At 33.8% G+C, this 19255-nt stretch overlaps 1 protein-coding gene across 1 annotated transcript; it reads left to right on the top strand.

Moving 5' to 3' along the window:
* Positions 1 to 3864: 3864 nt before the first annotated feature.
* LOC120160577 lies at positions 3865 to 5371 on the top strand. Its single transcript, XM_039170963.1, has 5 exons — positions 3865 to 4394; positions 4514 to 4651; positions 4767 to 4908; positions 4987 to 5128; positions 5292 to 5371. Exons 1-5 carry the CDS (start codon positions 3865 to 3867, stop codon positions 5369 to 5371), a joined length of 1032 nt encoding a protein of 343 aa, XP_039026894.1.
* The last annotated feature ends 13884 nt before the right edge of the window (positions 5372 to 19255 follow it).

Raw genomic sequence — 19255 nt, 5'->3', positions numbered from 1 at the left:
ATGATAATTTAATTCGAAAGTGATAGATTTTGAAATGATCCAACTCGATAAGATTATATTAAAAAAATTAGATTCGGGTCAGATCGGTTTCGTGTGGAGGGTCAAAATCTTTGACACGACGCAGGAGTAACAGTATGTTCTTTTCATATAAATTTATGGATAATTGCTATAGTACCACTCTCTATAGTTTTTTTTTTTAATTAGGTCCTTATGTTATATTAGGTTTGGTTGGATCGGGTCAGATTTATACTCTAAAAAATTGAGTCGACTTGGGTGAAGAAAATATTCTCTTCGGATCGGGTCAGGTCTGGTGGAATATATATATTATTTAGGTCAGATCGGGTTGACGAGAAATGTAACACCCCTAACTCGTACCCGTACCTGACCCGAATACGAATCCGATGTGTCACATTGATTTTTCAAAACTTTGACTCTTTAAAATTTTGTTAAAAATTTGAACTTTTATTTATATTTAAGTAGTGAAACCCTTAACCCAAAGTTACTATTGAAAATTCATAACTCACATTGAAAATAAATACTTAATAATTTACATAAATATAAAATAGTATGATTACAAAACAGATCAGAGAATTACAATTTAAAACTTTGTGATACCTGCCAATAAAATTACAAAATGATAAAAAACATACGATTCAAATTGTTTTGATTTGATATTCTTCAAGTGCATGTTATCCCTTCTTAGCTTTAATCTTCTGGTCTCTTTGAACCTACGTGTGAAATCATCACACGTTAAGTCGTCGAATTAGTGAGACAATAATGAGTATAATAAATCATTTAAAAAATTTGCTTAATCATTTCATATTGAAATCAAGCTACATTTCATAAAAATACATATATTGTTACTCATTATTCAATTTATATCACTTTATTATTTTAGTCCAACGCATATTACTAAGAACTAAAGGTATATGAGTACATTGAGGTTGTGCACTAAATGCAGTTACCACTGCTCATATAATTTGCACCGAAGTGCCACATAGATTTGTTCTGAATAACCGCGTAGAATTTGTCCCGAAAGACCACGTAGAAATTTGTCCCGAATGACCACATAGAAATCTCGACTCTTGGCATGTCAACTATACCTCTAATTTTCATACATATACTTTGGACTTTAGTTTTATTATTAATTTTCATTACTTTCTTCCAGTGTCTTTTATCCACATATAATACTTTCGCATAGAGCATATATTCGTGTAGAATCTTTTCATATAAAACACATTCACGCATAATACTTTCACATAAAACACATTCATATGTTAATAAAATCAAATAATTCTTTGGAAATACAATTTATATAAAAACATCATAAAAAATATTGCATAAAATAAAATAAAATATTTTTGATCGAAAACTTTGAGGTTGGCTTATTGTAAATCGTCCTCATATCTAATATAAACGGATAAATTGTACTCATCTTTACCTCAGGTAAGTCCTAAACGGAATCATTTTCCTTTCGTTCAATCTCATATAATGTCGATTTCTTCGGTACGATTTCAATCCAAATCTACACATAGACATGTCCAATATCAATACCAATTTCCAATAACGGGTAACTAGTTAGCACTTACATAAATGAAACAAAAACTCCTAATTCAAATTTCAGACTGAATAGTATCGATACCCCTCCTAAAGTACTAATACTTCTCTTCTATGGTACTGATACCCCCTTCAGTATCGATATCATTTTAGCTTTCTAGAATTTCATTTCTATTACAGTATCGATACCTCCACGTCAGTATCGACACTTCTTCAATAAGTATTTATATTATTCATCCGATTCATACGTTTTTCCTTCAATTTACCCTTATAGTATCGGTACTGTTCTTCCAATACCGATACTCTTACCCATACTTCACATATTCCATTTCGAATTTTACTCAAAACTCACTTAATTCTCTTACCCTTAACTCTATTCAAGTCCTTAAACTCAATAACATTTATCAGACACAACTTATATTCATTAATCCTCTTTAAACCTCCCAAAATTATCTATGGAATACTTTAAACTACAAATCATACCCATCAATCAAACACCTTAATTAAACATTTAAAATTCAAATATATTATTATAAATCCAAATATTAATCAAACTCATTAAATCCTTTAAAAACTCATTCCACCAATTTATCATTAATTCACTAAACTCTTAGTTCTATTCATCCTTAAGTTTTCCTTAAGCTTCTATACCACTCAAGGCTTCAAAACTAACCCACAAATTTAAGAAACAATCAACTTAAAATCAACTTACCTTGATAATGGGGTTTGCGGTGGGTGAAGAAGAAGATAACCAAGTTTCCAGATAATTCTCTTTCACTATCCTCACATGCTTAAAAACCTTTAAAAAATAAATTTTAAATGTATTTCTTATTAAATACCATAATGTTCTTTCACTCTTCCATATTTGATAATAAGGCATAGACACAAATTTCAAAATCAGTCCTTAAATTTTTTAATTTATTCAAATTAAATCATCAAAATTTTAATCTTTACATTTTAGTCATTGATCCGATGTTTGGGGTATCACAAGAAACCCGATCTAATCTGACCAATGTCGATCTCATTATTATCTACTCATGAATAAGATAGATTTAAATGTTATATTAAAAAGAATACTTTTTAATATTAATTTTACATTTGGGTAAAATATATAATTGGTCACTAATATTTGAGTAAGTTTTTATTTTCACTATTGATGTTTCAAAAGTCATAAATCAGTCACTAATGTTATCTTTTGTTACAAATTGGTCACCCGATATTAACAGTTATTAACAGGCGTGACGAAAAATACAGTTGGCGCGTTAACTGCTTATATGGACTTTTGACAGCCACATTGGAGGACCATTGGAATCCCTTTGAATGGTGCTTGAACTAATATGTAATTAATAATTAATAAATTAATTAATTAAGGGAGAAATCAAAGGTTTAATTTACCATTATGAATCATTCTTCTTCTTCCATAAACACGTTTCTTTTTATTCCATAAACATTTTATTTTTTTCTTCTATAAACTCATCTCTTCTTCTTCCATAAACTCATTTTTTTTTCTTATACATAAACTCATTTCTCCTTCCATAAATCAATTTCTTCTTCTTCCATTAGTCTGAGAGAAAAAGTAGAGAGAAAAACGAGCAAAGAAAAACCATCGTACTTAAATGGAGGTTATGGCAAAGGGGGACAATGCTATGATTTATGATAAGCTTATTTTGAGTTTGATAGGAAAAAAAAACCTTAGTTGAACATTCACAGTTGCAAAGTAGAACATCAATGGAGTCTTCCATTTTCATATGACTTCTCTTACAATTAAAAAAAAAATTAAAGAATAGAGATGGAAATGAAAAATCCTAAATTAAGTTTAGAGATTGAGATTTAGCTCGATTTTCATCACACATGTTAACGGCTGTTAATGTTAAATGATCAATTTGTAACAAACGATAACGTTAATGATCAATTTATAACTTTTTATACATCAGTGGTGAAAATAAAAATTTACTCAAACATTAATAATAACTTGCTTAGTTTACCCTTTAAAATTACATCAGACGTCTAATAACATTAAATGGAGAGGGAACATTCGCCGCAGTAAGTCACGACTCAGTGCCTCTATCTTTAACTCAATATTACGTTAAAATCTTTTATATTTTTCTTTCCTATTTATCTTACCAAATCTCGCGTTTCACTGTCTTCCTCTATATTTTCAATCATCACCAATATCTTTCCCCTATGACAAAGCTTTTTTTTTTCATCACACGCATTCTCCCACGCGCTTCTCCTACTACTATATAAACGAAGAAAGATCATCCACCATTGTTGCTCAATGTCCACGCTTTGCAATCACAGTTGAAAATGGCGGTGAGTACTAATTACAGTTTTCCTCTGAACATGGAGTTCAAATACTCGAGCTTAAATCCAGAAGCCCCCGAGTTTTTTCCAGCAAATTATAATCTGGTTTCAGCTCCTGGTTTTCCCATATTTACACCACTTCTATCATCTGTCCAATATCCCCTTGCTTTCTCAGCTCCACCATTTACACACTATCAACTTGAGGTTGAGCCCCAGTTTTGGTCCCCAGAGATGTCTGTTTCGCCGGTGGCTGAACCGGTGTATTCGATGGTGGAACCTTTGAAGGATAAGATGGGTTTGTATAGAGGTAAGCATCATTTGAAGGATAAAAGACATAGGAAAGAAGGGTGTTTGAGAGCTGATGACAGTACTCGAGTAGCTCGCAAGAAAGAATGGATGGCTAAGCGTAGCAATGGAGAGAAGGTTCAAGATTGGACTGATGGTAAGAGAAGCGAGAAACATCCATTGATTCCACTTAAATCTGATGGAAAGGAAACAACGATCATGTTGAAGAACATTCCCATCAGATACACGTAAGATTCTTTGGTTCTTTGTATTGTGTACTCATGTCATACTGCTACAATGCATTTCAAACATTTCAGCTGTTGGCATTTGGTGCTCTGATGAACTGTGTGTTTTGGGTTCTTTGTAGACGAGAGATGTTGAAGGATTTTCTTGAGCAACATTGCATGCTTTCAAATCACGAGGCAAAGTCACAGAATGGCGACGCATGTGATGAGGAACCTTCGTTGTCAGCGTTTGATTTCTTGTATCTTCCTATAGACTTCTAGTATGTCACCAAATTAAATCTTCTTTCTATTACTCCATTTTACAGTAACACAGTCACACACATATACATTGCTTGCGATGTGGAATACTATTTGTCGTCTTCACCTTTGTTGCAGTACCAAGTCAAGCAAGGGCTACGGTTTTGTAAACTTCACAAACCCGGTAGCTGCGAGGAAGTTTTATGATGAATGGCACGATACACGTTGGGACTGTTTCAAGTCCAACAAGATTCGTCAAATATGTTGTGCTAAACTCCAGGTATATATGCAATCTGTATATTAGAAACATTGTTCTATTTAACACACTTGTGATTGGTGAATGATCATTATTCACCAGGGCATTGAACAACTGGTGAAGCACTTTGAGAGGATGGGGTTTCCCAGTGAAGACTTTCAGCCTGTAAGGTTCAACCCAGCTCGTGATGGCTCAAAGCAATCAGTGGAAGAAACTGTAATTGGAAGAGTTATAGGTTGTAGCTGTATTAATTCCAAATCAAAATTGCTTGCGACTTGACAAGGGGTACTTAAGGGGAACAAAACAGTGTTGGGTTTTTTCCTTTAAAGCTCTTTTGTTCAGTTCTGGTTGGGGTTCAGTTTGGTTCTTATCTAAGTTTTAGACTGTTTTGGTGACAATGTTTTTAGGGGGTGGACTTTGTCACCTGCTTCTTGAAATGGATCAAAAGAACAGGTGGCGGGATCCACCTTCCTGGGATATTTATTAATTAGATTCTCTGTCTGCTACAAACTAAAATTTTGGTCTTCATTGACAGAGAGATTAATCTGATGTTCTGATTTTGAACTTTGAATCCACTGTTAGTAAAAGTTTTAGTTCATGGTATACTTTTAAAAACTAAACATATGTTGTATAGTAAAAGCCTATTGAAACCTCTTTCTCCACGTAAACAAAAAGGCAAGCATGGGACTAAGGTTTACCATGTAGCATTCGAGCAGATAAACGTATTTTATATAATGCGAGGTATTTTGAGTCATTTTTTCCAAATAATTCTGGATAGGAGTCATCTAATAATTTTTTTTGAGTTTTTAATATAAATTTTCCATGGGGTATTTTTTTTCGAAAAATCACTGGTGATCGGTATATTTATTATGTAATATTGATTAGATTATATTTTTTAATTTAACACCCTAGTAGTAAAGTGCGTCTCTTAAATCGAGGTATATGTTGATTTGGAAGCACGTAGAGTATAGCACATTTTCTGTACAGCGTTATACGTTGATTTGGTTACACGTGGGGTATAACGCGACTCCTGTTCCACGCTATACGTCATGCAGGGGTATAGTGCGGATCAGGGGTAACGCTATACGCGTATCAAAATTATATTTAACGCGGTTTTTGATTCGTGTTATATAATAATTACATATACCGCGGTGCAGGTATCGCACCTTATATGTTTATAAATACACTCCTCCGGTTCTTACATCTCCTCGCATCTCTCTTCTCAACTTATAAATTAATACAACAATTTCGTCAACGAGTAATAATTCTGGCAATCTTTTCATATTTTATTTAGAAGTTCGTGCGATTTTTCGTTATAAAGTAATTTTGTTAAAATTTTTTAATTATACTTATTGTTTATTATCATTATTTGAAAAAATATTATACTAATTATTTTCAATTAATTTTTATGTTTGTAAAATTGAAAAGCGGGAGCATACGATGAAATAGTTTTGCGGTGCAGATAATAATATAAAATTATATTATTTAAATTATTTACGTTGATGTGTAAAAAATTTATTGTGTTATATTTTCGTTCATATATAATTTATTTAATCAGGTTTGTTTCAGTTATTTTTTTTACATATATAATATTGCCGCACTTTTAAACTCAATGAATGACGCGACTTTCATCTATTGTTTATTATGATGGTGAAATTCGAAAAGATGAAACCGGCGTTATTTTCGTATCAAATGAGAGTGTTAAAATATCATTCAAGAGAAATATAACTCTTGAGGAGCTGATAACGAAGATTTCAAGGAATATTCATGTTGGAAGTAGTAGAAGAATGTCGTCGTTGTAGTACAGATTTTCAACATCATTGTTGCCATTAACTTATACAGCGTTCGAACTTTCAAACAATGATGATGTTCAAATGATGGTTGAAGCTTAAAGTAATTATTCAGACGCCGCTATTGAGATGTATACAAATTTTGTTCAAGTACGTGCTGTACGGGGTCAATCTTTAAGCTCGCACTATGGGCTGGCTGAACAAGTTGATCAAGTTAACAGCTCGACTACAGTAATGTGTAATGATTTTAATGCCGTAATGGGGAGATATTCATCCGCAACTCCTTACGATATGTACCGAGATGGGTCCACAAACAATCCGTATGACAACACAGCGTCCAGTTCAAGGGGAAGACATTCATTTGCAAATTTATTTGATCATATGGAGATGTCATCGACGCAACCATCTGTGCAGTTTCCATTTGACACGATGGCTTTAAGCTCCAGGGGGGCATTCGACAGCGAGCTTTTTCGATCTCAATGTCGATATGACTTATAGTTCAAGGGGAAGGCGTGCAAGTAGTAGGCTCTTCAACCTAAATGTGGAAAGCATGGAGTAACCATCATCTCCACCAGAAGAACCGCTTCGTGAGCCTGGTGCGGATGGTGCTGAGACTGGACTATTCATTCACCCAGAATCACCGCAATTCAACTCTGATGATGATGAAGTTCCAGGAAATATGGCACAAACTGACCCTCCTGCACACATGTATGAAGCTGATTATGGTGCAATGTACGGGCCAAAATTTGCGGATATGCCTCATCTCGGTGACTATGGATATTACTCGTTAATAAATAATGGTGAGTTATCTTTAGGCATGGAGTTCTCAAGCAAAGAAGCGGTGATGACTATAAAAAATTACAATATCCGTAATTCTGTTCAGTCCAGAGTCAACCGATCCACGATCGAAAAATATGTATGCTACTATGCCCGAAGTGAAAACGAATGCATTTGGATGGTTCGCGTATCGAAAAGGAAGAGAAAAAACAACATATGAAAACAAACAGTATATAACGATCATCACACATGTTGTGCTGGAGAGGTCAACCAAGATCATCCCAACTTGGACTCTGAAGTGATATGCCAAACCATCATGCCCATGGTAAAAGAAAGCTCTCAAATAGCTGTTGCAGTGTTGATTTATCTATACAATTGCAGTAAGGGTACACTGTCTCCTATAAAAAAGCTTTGTTGATAAAACAAAATGCCATTGTCAAACTTCATGGCGAATGGGATGCATCTTACAACGAACTTCCAGGTTGGTTTAGGCTGGTGCGGACGTTGAATCCTGGGACAATTGTGGACTTCGAAACCTCCTACGCATACCATAATGATCGAGTTCTTCGCGATCAAAGCTAATTCTATCGGGTTTTTTGGAGTTACTCACAGTGCGTTAATGTTGCCAAATACTGCAAGCTTGTAGTCCAGATCGACGGGACTTTCTTGTATGGAAAATACAAGCAAGTTTTATTATTGGCAGTTGTCCAAGATGGCAATCGCAACATTCTTCCTGTTGCTTTTGCTCTTGTCGAAGGAGAAAATACAGATTCTTGGGCTTTTTTCCTCCAAAATTTTTGTGCACATGTTATCATGAGAGAAAAAATTTGTCATTTCAGATCGCGAAGCTGGGATCAAAGCAGCAATTGAGTCTTTGGGTCCAATGTGGCAACCACCCTTTGTCCAACATAGGTATTGTCTCCGACACATTGTTGCGAACTATCATATAAGGTACAAGAAGAATGATGAGCGTCAATTAATTGTGCGCATGGGTAAGTTAAAGCAAGTTAATAAGTTATACATTTTTTGATCATTTTAATTTTGCAAAGAAAGCAAGTTAGTAAGTTATATATTTTTTGATCAGGATACGAACTACTTCCTCGAACGTTTGAATCAATGCTTCAAGATTTGTGGGCGAACGAGGAAGGATACGATTACATCAGCCTCATCGATAAAAAAATGTGGACGAACGCATATGATGGTGGATATCGATATGGACACATGACGACCAACTTGGCTGAGGCAATCAATTCAACCTTAAAGGGTGCACGTCACTTACCTGTAGCGGCTTTGGTAAAAACTATATATTTTCGTTTGGGGGCACTTCTTGCGAAGCTTGGGGGACAAGCTCAAACCTGGATGCAAGGCGGTCATGTCTATCACCCTATATTAGTTGCAGATCTACAGAAAAAAAAATGATGCATCAAATGGAATGTCTGTAACAAGCTTCTCTGGAAGGCATAAAATGTTTCGTGTCACAGAGTTACCGCGACTTCTTTAAGGGATTGAAGTTGTGTCGTTAAGAGTAAATCTAAGGGACAGAACGTGCGACTGTGGGTTTTTTCAAGCTCTGAAGTATCCATGCTCTCATGTGATAGCAACTTGCTCGCATACACGTCAAGACTATAACCATTTTGTGGATCCCGTATACCTATTATCTGAAGTTTTTAAGGTATACGAATTTGAGTTTTTCCCATAGGTAATGACAATGACCCTGATGAGGTTCAAGATTGACTTCCGATTGTACCAAATCTGAGTTTATTGAGGGAGCGTAGTCGTTCAAAATCCAATCGAATTCATTACGATATGGATATTCGAGAAAGATCTAGACAAGACAGAAGATGTGGCCATTGTAGAAACCCATGACACACTAGAAAAACATGTCCACTTCTGTTGTCATCAAGTAATAATTGATGAGGAAATGATGTATTTGTTTATCAAATAATAATTCTTGTATTTTAATTTGCATTTACTTCAAGTTAATGTCATTCGATAATTACTGATGAAGATTAAAAAAACGAACACAATCATTAAATTTTATCAAACTAATAACAATTAGGTATTTAAATACAACAAACTTACAATAAGAATTAAATGATAAATGATAACCAAATTACAATAACTGATATTAAATGGTAATAAACAAAATTAACTGAAATAATATTAAAAAAAAAGTCCAACAAATTTAACAAAATAAAGTAAGTATTAAATGAGAAATAATAAAAAATTACAATTAAACAAAATAAAGTAAATACAAATATAATAAAAAATATATCGATACATGCGTAGCGAATGTGTTCCGCAGGGCGGTGGTTGTCGGTCTCGAGGAGGATTTCTTTGTATCACTGGTTCTCACTCCTCACTGTCATCGTCGTCGTCCTGAGCATGTGCATTAGGTTGATGAGGAGTTGATGACGATGAATCACGTCCATAGAATAAAGACACTGGATGTGTATTACTGACTATTCCACCGGCCTGCGAAAATTGGGAAAACCCAGACATCGCTGAGTGTGAAAACTGTATAGGAGGTGTCTGTGCTGCGGCCATGGGTGATGAGGCTGAACCCGCCAAATATCCAGCATATGAACCTCAAGTCAGATCTGCAAACATAGACCCACAATAGCCTCCAGGAGGGGTCATCTGTGACGGTGGCGGGGTCATAAACCAGGTGAATGCGGCGGCGGCGTCATCTGGTAATGGAAAGGTGATGGCGGCATCATATATAGCTGCGGTGGCTGCTGGGAAGGTCCTGCTGGTGCAGCTGAGGATGAACCGGAAGCACCTGCTCTCTGTCCACAAGTCGGAGGACGATGGTGCTGTGTCGGTGAACGTCTCTTTCGACGTCGTGGAAAGGTCTGCCCTCGTGCATCCTCGGGAAGTAGAAATGGTTTCCCGTTACTGTTGAACCACTCATAATAATCCTCAGCATACATCAAGAAGTCAATAAAAATGGGCTCTCTACGTGGAAGGTGCCGATGTCGATCCTCCCACAACACGACCCACTCATGATGCCTCACCAGCCAATATGTATCTGTCTTGCCACGTCTATCTAAGCTATGCAACTCGTCCATATTGTGAGGTGCTTCCGGAATTGGTTGAAAACAACCAAACTGCCGGAGCATGCGATCAGTGGAGTGCCACTCGACGGTCTCATAACATATCAGAGGGACCATTGCCATCCAAACATCTGATGGACCCCTCAACTCAGGTGGGATCACCGCCCTCACATCATCAGTAGAATATGTCACCCATTCAAACTAAAACAAATAATATATAATTTTTATCAAAATAATAATCTAATTATATAACTATAATCTAAAATCAATTTTTAAACATTAAAATTCATACATGTGTGCCAGCCTTCTGATCGATTAGTACCGTAATTTTTTCTAAATCATCGGGTAGCTCCTGATGATTTTTCCTATCAGTAGATCACCTATTCAAGGAAAAAATTATGTTATACGCTGTATAAAATTATTAATATACAAAATCAATTTTATAATTACCTCAGAAGTAGTGGAAATACGAATGAGTTCTTCACAACGGGACATAAAAAAGGCAATCGATACCATGCCCAAGATTGCAGCAGTAGGAGACTTCCGCCGATAGCATTACGCCTGTAGTCAGTGGCTCCACACATCTCCCTGTACAACAAAGCCAAAACTGTCGAGCCCCAACTGAATGATCTGGCGAGACGAAAGTCGCTAAGATGTCGCAACCACATGCAGTGAACTAGGTTGCACGATTTGTCCGGCATCAGCAACCCTCATATCAGCTGCAGTATGCATGCCCGTGTATACATCTTAACCTCATCCTCAGAGGCGTTTGCGCTCAACTCCCGAAAATTGGCATCTAACCAATTTAACGATATCATACCTCCGATAAAATTTTCCGGGACACGTCCTAGACTATCCCGACACAAATTAGGCCAAGAACCGGAAGCTATCCCCGATATCACATCTCCATCCACCGGAAGCCCCAGGTGCATAGAAACATCCTCAAGGGTGATCGTGCACTGTCCGCACGGAAGATGGAATGTGTGGGTCTCCGTCCTCCAGCGCTCTACTAAGGTAGAAATCAGGTCTGGCTCTATCTTACAGTGATCCTGATATCTACCTATGTAATCGAATCCAGCCTCTACAAAGTACGGCAAGACATGGTTGGGTATCACTAACTTAAGATTCTTAATAAAAAGATCTAATACACGGTTCTTCTCCTAAAAATAAATAATTACAAAAATTAATTCTTAATCTAATAATCATGTATTAAATAAATCAACTAATTATTACTAATAATTTAAATTAAATTAAAACGTTAAAATGTTACCATATCAGCAAATTGTCGAGATATTTAATTCTTAATCTAATAATCATGCATTAAATAAATCAACTAATTATTAATAATAATTTAAATTAAATTAAAACGTTAAAATGTTACCGTATCAGCAAAGAGTAGAGATATATGATTTTCATCCGAACGAAGTAGACTGCCTTCCATTATATATCTGCAAAAGAATCATATTAGTAAAATATTAAATAAAGTAAAATACTTAAATAAATTAAATACATAATAGTAAAAATATTATAAAATATACCTTAAAAAAATAGAATATTTGATAGAAATTTAGAGAATTTGAGAGAATTTAGTGTGATAAAAGTGATTAAGGATGGGGGTATTTATAGGGAGGATTGAGACGTGGAGGGGTGGGTATTTAGGGGTATAGCGCCTCCTGCACCACGTTATACCCCACGTGTCAAATACCTAGGTATATCATGGATCAAGAATGCGTTATACCCACGTGATGTCAAATCAGCGTATAACGCGGTTCAAAGACCACGCTTTACTGTTATAGATATTAAATCAAAAAATATAATATAATCGTTGTTAGATCTGTAAATATATCGATCACCGGTAATTTATCGGGAAAAACGTCTTGCCGTGGGGAGTGGAGCTTTCAAAACTGGGCTACTCATTGTATGATTTGATGGTATTGAAAAACGTAAAGAAACGATGCAATTGTGTCCGGCTCTTAATCATTGATTTGATAAGATGGAAATGTTTAGGCGAGGGAAAGTAAAATCTCACCAACAGAAGCAGTGATTAATGAGATGGGATAGTCTAAGAGCCTAACACACTAAAAGTAAACGTTTGGGAAATCTTACACGTCACCAGTCATGGATCCTAGAATATTTATTTAAAGTGGGTATATATATATATATATATATAAATAATATAATGTTTTTATAGAGTAGAGATATAAACAAAATTTTAAGACTTAATATTATGAATAAAATAAATTATTAATATAAAAAATTTAGATTTTAAGTTGAGTATGTTCTCACCCTGTTGTATCTCACTTACTAGTTACGGATTTAAAAACATTTTTATAGGTGTGTATATAAAATTTTTTAAATAAGGTGAATATAAGTTAAATATCGTAATATATATTATTAATAAAATAATTAATTAAACAATCATTAATAAATTAAATAATTAACTGTAAAAAAATTAAATTTTAAGATAAATACGTACCCATCAATCCCTCAATATATCCGGCACTAAATATCAACGATAATATCCAACACTGATATCAACAACTTATCCTGTTAATCCATTTCTCAAATTTTTATTTTTTACTTTACTCCCTCTTTATATTGTTCTTATATTTTCTAGTATTATGGCTTTTGATTATGTCTTAAGTTTAATTCAATTATATTAAAATTAATGAATAATTATATATTTTTATCTTTAACATAAAATTAAAATTTTTAATCGTATTAAATTATTATAAGATGATATTTAATTTTTTATTTACAGTTAATCCATTTCTCAGTTTTTTTTACTTTTCTCCCTCTTTAGATTCTTTTTATATTTGCTAGTATTATAGCTTCTGATTACGTCTTAAGTTTAATTCAATTATATTAAATTTTTATGAATAATTATATTTTTTTATCTTCGACGTAAAAATAAAATTTTTAATCATATCAAATGACTATATGATAGTATTTATTTATTTTTAATCATGGATAATACTTACATATCAATTCATGCATGTGTAATTGTTCAAATTTAGGATATCTAAAACGAACAATACTTACTTTAATAACTGAGACTACTTAATAAAATCATATGAAAATAGACCTTAAATATAGCAACTTGAGATTTTCGTAATATTTTAAATGAAATTCTTAGAGTAAAAACAACTACACGATCAAGCGATCAATTTTAATAAATATAAAAATAGTTAATAAATTTTAAATCTGATGATTAAAATTTCTTACTTGATATCTTTTTCTTTCTTATACAAATCTGTTCCTTTACAAGTGTCTTAATTATGAAATTAGTATGGTGTTAAATTTAAATTTTATTTTTCATATATTATTATTTATTAATTTTAAATAATGAAAATTTCAATTCAAATTTAGGAATGACAATAGGTCGGGTTTGATAGGGATTTTGGTAGGGACAGGTGTGGGTCGAGTTTCCAGTCAATTTGAGTTGACCCGAAAATTATACACCCTCCACCCAACCCGAACTTAATATGCATTTTTTAGATAAAATCTAAACTCGATCCAATCCAAAATAATATATTTATAAAAAATATTACTTTTTTATAATAAAAATAAAGATTTAATTAAAAATATATATAGAAGATATTATTATAATTATCTCTTAATACATTAGGTAAAATTATTTTTTAACAGGAGGTCGTTTTCCTTGAATTAGCAAATTATTGGACTGTGGTGGTCCAACAACAGACTTTATAAATCGTGACATAACCAATCCCTCTATATATATTTTGTTTAATTATAAAATAAGTATCTAAATTATATCGTTTTTTATGAATATATGTCTATAGTATTTTTTGAATGATCATAGTATCTAACGTTACAAACGTTATTACTTTAGATGTTCGGGCTGTAATTGTCATTAGTTTTATTTATTAGGTGACACTTATCACATATTTTGTTTTTTTAATTAAAAACATTATTATTTTTATAAAATTCTAATTTCTCTTAGATTACGAAAAAAACCTAAATTCATAAAAAATCTAAATCTTAACACTAACCTACCGCCGTCGCTTTTTTCGACTACGACCATCGCCGACGACTTAGTCTCTGTCATCCTTCTAATCATACGTCGTCGTAGTTTTCGTCCATTAGTCGTCGCAATCATGTTTGATCGCGATTTTCATCATAAGTTTCATGAGGTACAAAAAGTAGATCGATCGCGATTTCATAGGACTATTGATCGTTGGGAGTAGGTGAAGTCAGGTAGAGCTTCATCAATAATAAAAGACGGCGACCGATGTAGGTTTAGAAGTTAAAATGAAAGTTTTCACAGTTTTGAGGTTATTTTAGATTTTTTTGTATATTTTTTTAACAATATATAATTTTAATTTTACTTAAAATTTTAAAATTACTAAAATATAACATATATCACTTAACTGAGAAAACTAACCACATTTAAAATTACATACTTAAAATAATAATGTTAGGCACAGAAACATTCGGGAAATATCGTAGGTTATACTTAAGCCTAGATATTTATAGGAGAGAAAAATAAAGAATAGTATGACCATAGTGAATAAAAATATGTTTTTAATTTGTTTTACTTATATCCAAGTCTAATTTAGTTCAAAAATAAGAAAGAGAACAAGTATTAGTGTTAATTATTTTATTTATAACGTGCTTAATTTATTGGGACAAATACAAGTAATATCATTAAAATTTATAAAAAAAAATGTTAAATTAAAGTTGTTTACAATAGTGCACATCTATTTGAAATTCTATTTATATGTTTTAATCGTACTCCATATTATTTATAACAGAGGAGTGGAAAAAGCGAAAGATGTGGCAGAGCGGTGGCCCCCCTCGCATGTGAAAGGAGACAAAATGGAAATCAAGCTTGCACGTGAACAACTCAAAAGGAAAAGTGATGGGTAATTTAGCTTGTGCTCGCCGATATAATAAGTGACGAATTAATTTTTTTTTAAATAAAAATATATATTAATTATATAAATTTTTATATGAAATAAATATAGATAAAATTTTAGGGTATATATAATCATTAAAATAAATAATTATTTTAAAAAAAATTAATTTTTAAGAAAAATACATACCTGTTCTAAATCCTTAATGTATCTTCCACGGGACATAACCATTTTCTTCTAAATCATTTGCCCACCATTGCTAGGACCATCTTCCCTCAAAGGCAAGACCTGGCCAGAATAGATTTTGGACCCACGAATTACTTAAGTTTATACAAATTAATTTGCTGATTTGCAAATTAGTATGAAATATTCAACAAGTCAAGATGAAGCCAAAGGGGTATTGATAATTTTGGACCCACGAATTACGTTTTATCTTATATTTATTTCTATTTGCAATATTTGTGAATGCATTTGGTTAATATAAATTCTGGTGGGGTCTTAAAGGGAGCATTGTCTTAATATTAAGCTTGACATTCGACCCTTTTACTTGTCTGTGGCTTTCATTCATACCTTAAAGTTCATGTTTCCCTAAATATCACAAGAGAATTTTAATTTTGAAGCAACAATTTTTTTTAAAGAAGTAACAGGCCTCGTTAAAAAATCCCCGAAAAAGAGTAACCGCGCCGAAAGCAGCTGCTACTCCCTAGTCCCTACATAGCAGATTCGAGGAGAGCATAAAAATAAGACAGAGACAAAAAAAACCCCTCCTTGCATGAATGTGTAAACCTATAACATGGAACCGGTTAGCTACAACGCACAACAGCAGCAAAACACTCGATGAAAAGCCATGCAATCACGAGGAAGACAATCAGCAAGTGAATTCCAGGGGTAAACTCACAAAATAATGCACTTAAAATAAATAATTCACGAAATAACGTTCTCCTAATATTATTTGCTGAAATAGGGCGAAATCAACAGTGGCCGTAGGTCGCCATGCACTCCCAGCGACCTCCTAGGTCGCCATGCACGCCCGGCGACCAAGGAGGTCGCCATGCACTCGCGGCGACATCCCCTGCTGCATGCTCGCCTGCTCGCGACCTTGCCGGGACTCCATGGCGACCTACACATGCACGATCTCCCCATTCTTCCCATGCATGAACCGATCCTTGGTCGCCCCGAGTGCCCCATGCATGAACCGTTCCTTGGTCATCCTTGGTCGCCTCGAGTGCCCCATGCATGAACCGAGCCCCGAGTGCATGGCACGATCTCCCCATGCATGAATCCTTGGTCTCCCCGAGTGCATGGCGACCTCCTTGGTCGCCGGGCGTGCATGGCGACCTAGAAGGTCGCTGGGAGTGCATGGCGACCTATGGTTGGGTTGTGCATGTCCCATCGTAGGTCGCCTGGAAGGCATGGCGACCTACGGCCACACTGTTGATTTCGCCCTATTTCAGCAAATAATGTTGGGAGAACGTTATTTCGTGAATTATTTATTTTGAGTGCATTATATCGTGAGTTTAGCCGAATTCCAGTGATCTAATAATGGATGGCTTTCGAACGAAATCTTGAGCCGACAACACAGATAGTGGCGATAAATTCTTCGCCCAAAAACCAATTCTCAACAATGCAGAATCGAACAGCTGGGCAGAGGAAGAAGCTTTGTTATTAAAGGATGCATCATTCCTACACAACCAGATTGTCCAGATAAAACCAAACAAAGCTAAATTCCTAATCGGCTTGGAGAACTTAGGAACCGGAGAATTGATCCACTGAGTAATAGAAGTTCGAATATCAACCGGAACCAAGAAGTGGATATTCCAAAGCCCCCACCATCTAACCCACACACTCCAAGAGAGATCACAATGAAGAAAAAGATGAGAAATAGATTCATCAACATTTCAGCAGAAAACACAGCGAGAAGAAGCTCTTAGATTGATACCCCGCTTGAGGAGCTCGATGAACGTTGGAATTCTGCCATGGATAACCATCCAAACAAAAGCTTCGACTTGAGGAGGGGCTAAAATAGACCAAACGAACTTCCAAATAGGGTTCGATTTGGAGCCAGACAGTGCGATATATAGATAAACAAATGGTAACTGTTGTCGGAGGAAACTGTCCATTGGAGAGAATCGGCAGAACAGGAGGAACTGGAAGCCCTATTTATGACCTCCATAAACTGCTCCCAAATGTTGAACTCCCACACAAACAAGGGTCTCCTAATTTCAATATTCCACGACCAAATGCCACCCGAACAAGACCCAAAATCCTGCACTAAACCAGACTGTTTTAAGGCTAGAGAAAAGTGATATATATATTTTTCAATTAAATTCTTATTTTTTATTAAGTAAAAGTGATATATATATTTTTTATAAATACATTGTTTTGGGTCAAGTCGGATTAGAGTTGAGTGAAGGAAGTGTATTTTTTAATCGGATGGAGAGTATAATTTTTAAATCAGATTAGATAAATCGAAAATTCAACCCAACCCATGAACATCTATATATGGTTGCCAACAATACATGGGAGTATGATCATCTACCATGCTAAACAAAATCAATTTGTCATATGTTGGATGGTGGAGTAAACTTGTCTATTTATCCGCATTAGTATAACACAATACTTTTTCTATTAGTCTAAAATAATTACAAGGTAATATATGATCGGAATATTATTAATCATTTGATAACTAACGCTTAAATACGTCTACAAACATTATATTCGAACCTAAAATATATAGAGTTAATAATTATCTCTTAACCACTGAGATCATTTGGTTCGTATTATAATATGAAACTTTGAATGATTATATTTGAATTATCCCTTTAAACTTAATTATAAAAAAATATAAATTTTAAATTAATGAAATCGACCCACAAATTCATCGAAATTAATATAAAAAATTGAAGTCGTAGTCTCTTTTAAATCTGTCAAGGAATTAGATGAAGTCCAATTATATTATAATTGTTGATATTTAAAATTTAATTTATTTATCCAATAAGACAGTTAAAAAACACAAAAATGAAAAAGAAATAGTAAAAAGATGCTACATTTTTAGCAATTTTAACAAAAATGCTAGTGATTTTCCTAATTTTTACTTCGTCTATATCCGCCGGTTATTGGCGCTCATTTTTTTTAATTATATTTTGAGTTAATTGCATCATATATGCTCAAAGTATGCCTTCATTTTAAATTGGTCCCTAAACTTTTAAATATTATATTTTTATCTCTAAATTATGACTATCATTGTAAATTAATACTCAAACTTTTAAATATTCCAATTTCATTCCAAACTATATGAATATACTAATCGCGTCTCTTGTTAAAAAAATCGTTAGGTCAAGTTATATTATTATATGTTTGAAAAAACAAATTTTAGGTTAAACTATGGTTGAAAATATACCCTCCACCCGACCTAAATTTTTGATATAAAATTTGAACCCAACCCCAAAATAATATATTTATTAAAAAATTATTTTTATTCAATAAAAATATGAATTTAATTGAAAAAATAATATATATAGAGGCAATATTACAATTATCCATAAATATAGAGGTAAAATTACATGTTTTTCTAGGGTCGGGTCGAGTTAAGTATTTTCACCCTAAACCTGACCCGAACCCAACTTTTTTAAAAAATCCCACATGATCGGGTCGGGTCGGAACCCGTCAGATTTAGATCCCATGCCCATCCCTAGTTGAAACTAATTACATATTTGGATGAATTTGGGGATAAATTAGAATATTCAAATTAGAGACTAATTTAGAAATAGGGCTATGGTTTAGGGATGAAATTATAATGTTCAAAAGTTTACGGACTACTTCAAAATTAGAGTCATAGTTTGAGGATTAAATTAGAATATTTAAAAATTTA

The sequence above is a fragment of the Hibiscus syriacus genome, unplaced genomic scaffold, assembly GCF_006381635.1.
Source record: "Hibiscus syriacus cultivar Baekdansim isolate YM2019G1 unplaced genomic scaffold, ASM638163v2 tig00111392_pilon, whole genome shotgun sequence".
Taxonomy (NCBI): Eukaryota; Viridiplantae; Streptophyta; class Magnoliopsida; order Malvales; family Malvaceae; genus Hibiscus; species Hibiscus syriacus.
The sequence above is the reverse complement of the archived record's forward strand: the minus strand, read 5'-3'. Positions and strand labels throughout refer to the sequence as shown.